Source organism: Buceros rhinoceros, unplaced genomic scaffold, assembly GCF_000710305.1.
Source record: "Buceros rhinoceros silvestris isolate BGI_N320 unplaced genomic scaffold, ASM71030v1 scaffold7724, whole genome shotgun sequence".
Lineage (NCBI taxonomy): Eukaryota > Metazoa > Chordata > Aves > Bucerotiformes > Bucerotidae > Buceros > Buceros rhinoceros.
In genome coordinates this window covers 5,175-9,429 of record NW_010407573.1, presented here as the reverse complement: position 1 = coordinate 9,429, position 4,255 = coordinate 5,175, and the positions used below count along the sequence as shown (strand labels likewise).

At 58.7% G+C, this 4,255-nt stretch overlaps 1 protein-coding gene across 1 annotated transcript in view; it reads right to left on the bottom strand.

The window, feature by feature from the left end:
• Window positions 1-4,255, bottom strand: part of LOC104492016 (alpha-2-macroglobulin-like protein 1) — a gene marked incomplete at both ends in the record, with an annotated part of 15,416 nt that overhangs the window by 7,273 nt on the left and 3,888 nt on the right. The window contains 9 exons of the mRNA XM_010134516.1: window positions 96-205; window positions 934-1,048; window positions 1,131-1,263; window positions 1,363-1,447; window positions 1,597-1,750; window positions 1,902-1,922; window positions 2,584-2,636; window positions 2,924-3,086; window positions 3,488-3,674. Of these exons, the coding sequence (XP_010132818.1) occupies window positions 96-205; window positions 934-1,048; window positions 1,131-1,263; window positions 1,363-1,447; window positions 1,597-1,750; window positions 1,902-1,922; window positions 2,584-2,636; window positions 2,924-3,086; window positions 3,488-3,674 (1,021 nt within the window). The remainder of the gene's footprint in view (window positions 1-95; window positions 206-933; window positions 1,049-1,130; window positions 1,264-1,362; window positions 1,448-1,596; window positions 1,751-1,901; window positions 1,923-2,583; window positions 2,637-2,923; window positions 3,087-3,487; window positions 3,675-4,255) is intronic.

The window sequence follows — 4,255 nt, the reverse complement described above, 5'->3', positions numbered from 1 at the left end:
GGGGCGGGAGAACAGGGCTGGGGGCTCAGCAGGAGCAGGGCTGGGTGCAGCAGGGTGCAGGGGAGCCCTGCGGCGAGTGGGGACCCCCCCATTACCGTCCCAGTATAGGGGATGCCAGGCCTGTAGAATTCATTGGTGTTTTCGAAGGTGACGGTGAAGATTTCAGGTAAAATCTTGCAGCTCTTGGTGTTTTGCAGCTCCAGCCCTGTGGAGAGGGAGTGGGGAGCTGAGGGTGTTGCAGGGACACAGGGGACAGGACAGTTCTGCCAGCTCCCCCGTCACGCTGCAGAAAAGGTCCCTGGACAGTTTAGACGTTCCCTCTGCAGCCAGCAGCTTCAAGCACAGTTTCCACCTCCTACAAGAGGAGCAAAACCTCTGTGCGTGATTTAGACCTAAACCCAGGGCGCAGCTGGCTGCTGGGGCTTCAGGAAAGGCTCTTCACCAAAGCACCATGATGCAGGGCCGCCTTGGTGCTGGTGGGGCTGGGGACAACCCCTGCTCTTCTTTTTTTCTCAAAGCTAAGCTGCTGGCAGTCATTTCTGGTGTGACCGAGGTGGTGGGTGAGGGGTTAGCTCAAAGGACAAAGCCGCACCACCGGGCTGGGTGAAACCACTGCTTTGCGTTGCAAGGACTCGACTCACCACCAGCCCTAGTGTTGGGAGAGTCGTTGGATCTTGGGAAGGTGTTTTTTGCCTCCTGACCATCTCTGTGGTCAGAATTAGGAGTATTTCCTGGCTGACCTGGCTCACACCCCTGCCTGGACTCAGTCCCTGCCCACGTGCACCTCTAAATCACAGCACTGCTTTTGGCTTTCACTGGAGAAGATCAGTACCCCCCGGTGCCACGAGCATTTGGGTGCACGTGGGGATGAAGACAAAACCACACACCAGCAGCAATGCCAGTTCCTGAGCAGGAGAACGCCGCTGTCCCTACCTGTCCCATCCTCCACCAGTGATGCCTGGATTTCAAATTTATTCTGATCCGCAGAGCTGACCAGGTTGAAGGCAGTCAGCCAAACCTCTGTTGAAAAGCAGCCGTTCTTCGCAGTCTGGAGGGAGAGTCAACCCCGTTAGCAGCAGCCCCAGGGAGGGGCTGTCGCAGCAGCTCCCACGTGCCCCAGCTGCGCTCACCTGCCCGCTGACCTCGGAGCATTTCGTCTCATTTACGAGGGAGTTGTGCAATCTGTGCGGGAACCTGGTGTTCCTGAAGGACTGGCATAACCTGGCCTGGACCTTCCCTGGGACCGGCTTCCCGTAGGTATACCTGTTGGGTGGAGGGTGGTGAGGGTGTGCCTGATGGATCACATCCCATTGGATCACCCCCTCCCCTCCCTCTTCCCAGGGCAGCCTGTTTCAGGCTCACCGTCCACAAATGTCCATCTGGAACTTCTTGTCCTTCTCCAGCACCACAGCAGGGAGATCAATGGTCACCTCAAACTTGGGCAGCACTGATGGAGAAGCAAATGGGAAGAGGATTGTCTCTTCCAGGACAGGGACAAGTGTGGCTGAGTGGCCAGGGAGGCCAAGACATGCTGCCCACAGGGACATGCTGAGGTGGAACTCCCATCCCCCGTGCACCTGCTGGTTCCCCACATACCGTATTCCTCCACGCTGAAGGAGTGGGTCTTCCCCTCCACCTCGATGACGTACGTGCCCAGGGCCGGCTCCGCAGCCAGCGGGAGGGACAGGTCCACAATGCCCTGCCGCGGGCTCACCTCCCTCCACTGCGCAATGCGATTCCCGCTGGGATCCTGCACGCAGGGACACGCAGTGTCAACACCCCCCGGGGAGCCCAGCACCCCACGATAAAACAGCCCGTGGCTCCTCTCTGCTTCTCTCCCGGCCATGCTGCCTTCCCAAGCCCCCATCGCCCAGGAGCCTCCCTCCATCTCTCATACTGACCTTCAGGAGCACAAGGGGCAGCTGCAAGGCAAAGAGAAGATGGTTAGAGAAGAAATTCAAAGCCTTCCTTGGGGTCTCACCAGGTTGGGGACGTCTACGGAGCCGTGGATGCAGGAGAGTAAGGGTTGTTTGCGGGATGATGTGAACTTCTGACCTTTCAATTTGCTTTGGGACTGATTTGGAGCCTGTGGGCAGCTCTGGCTGGGATGAGCTCAGGGCACTGCCAGCAGGGCATGGAGCAGTGGCATGTCCTAGTGCCTTCGCAAGAAGCCAGCAGCCATTTCATCTGGGAACCTCCTACACTTCCAGAGACTCAGATGATTGTTTGGGGGTGCCAGAGGCTGAACTCGCCTGTAATCCTGGTGTCCACTGGCTCGATGGGTATCAACAGCACGTTCTCTGCCTCCCACTCACCATCACCACTTCCCTAACAGACAGTTTAAGTGGGTACATTCCCCTGTCACATGTGCAATTCTGCTTTCTCTTCCTGAGCCTGTGTGAAGAACACGGGGCATCCCTGCTCCTGGGGAGCGCAGCCACCCAGGCAGGGCTGGCTGGGGCAGGATTCCGTGGGGGGAAAGGCACCAGCAGGTCCCACACCTCTCCCATGGCTTGCTGAGATGGAAGGAGGGCAGTGCAGAGGAGGCCCATCGCCTCCCCCCTTCCCCAGCCTTGCCCTCACCTTCTCATTGCTGGGAGCAAAGTCTTTATCCAAAGAGACAACTCGAAACTTCACTGGAAAGAACAAACAGAGATGCAGGAGTGAGCGAATCCACAGGGAGGAGGGTTCCCCATTGGAAAGTGGGTGGAAATCCACCCTGAGCCCTACAGTAGAGCACTGCCCCCAAGCAGCACAGCCAGTGTGTCCTGGCATTGCCCTGGGCCGGTGCTGGGGGTCCCAGTGCATCCCAGGATGAGCCCTCCTATTTCCAAGCAGCGCAGGGGCAAGGCTGAGCCTGCTGCACCCCTCTCCCACCAGGTCCTTCAGCCCAGAGCGGGGTGGTCCATCCTGCACCCCTCACCTTCCTGTCCGGGCTTGTAGACAGCCTTGTCTGTCTGTATGAGGATCCCAGGCTGCAGGGCTCTCAGCATCACCTTCTTCTTCTCAGACACATCCAGGGAATCTCCCCGGATCGAGATGTGCAGGTCTACGATTTCCTTCTGCCCTTTGGTGGGGGCTGGAGCCTGCCAGGGAAACACCAGCCAGCGGGTGAGGACATGGGACATGCCATGGCCAGGATGCTCTGCTCGGTCCAAGTGACCCAGAGCACGCCTCACTCTCAGGGACAACTTTCCCAAGCCAGGGGCTGGGAAGAAGAGTCCCCCCGACACCCTGCCCCAGCCTGCAGCTCTGCTACCAGGGGATTATTTCAGCAACCAAGTAACTGGACTGAGCCTAGAGTTGTTTTGACTGCATGGGGGATGAGACCCCACCAAAAGATGGGGAAGTCACACCCTTTCCCAGCCCCATGTGGGACCACAGCCTCGCGTTCAGGGGAGCTGGTGGAAACTGCTCCGCCTGGAGACAGCAGGGGGTCCAGGGCATCCCACTTCACACTTATGGCCGTGCGTGGGGTGACACTCACAGGGAAGGTGATGTTCAGGTACAGATGAGGCTCCTGGACCTTCCTTTCCAGCAGGCTGACATGGGTCCTGTCTGCTCTCTGCAGCTGGATGGTCACCTGGACGGGCTCGTGGAGGCCACTGAGATGGACCCACAGCATCGCTGTGTAGGGGTGGTACATCACAGCTGGGGAGGTGACCACATAATTCCTGGCAAGGAGAAGTGCTGACATGAGAGGCACGGGGATGAGGTGCACCCCAGTGCTGACCCCATGGAGGTCTTGAAGAGCTCCTGGGTGCACAGAAACCTGTGCTGGGGTGCAGGGCCACATGCCCCAGCCTCCCGCTCTGCTTCTGGACTCTCCTTGCCTTCTCAGCTCAGCAAAGCAAAGGCTCCACTCACGAGTCAGCGGCAAGTGAGGCAGCACCTACAACAAACCATCCGAGAGCCACCAGCCCCAGCAGCCCCGATGTGCCAAGTCCTTGATGCTCATGGGCAGGGACAACCCACCAGCCCAAGAATTTCCACCCTGGCCAACAATCACACGCACAGGACGGATTAGCTCCTACTAACTACTGCCAAGGAGCCAAGACTAAATGCTCTCCCCCCAGGCATGGACAGACAGACAGACACAGAGAGGTCTTACAGAGCTGCAGATGCCCCAGCTGTGAGGTGCACCACAAGGAGCAGCAAGACAGGCAGGGCAGTCAGGGACCTCATGTTTTCAGCTGCAAGAGGACATCGGAGACAGTAACAGCCTCCTTCTGTGGGGGTCGGAGTGGTGGCGAGC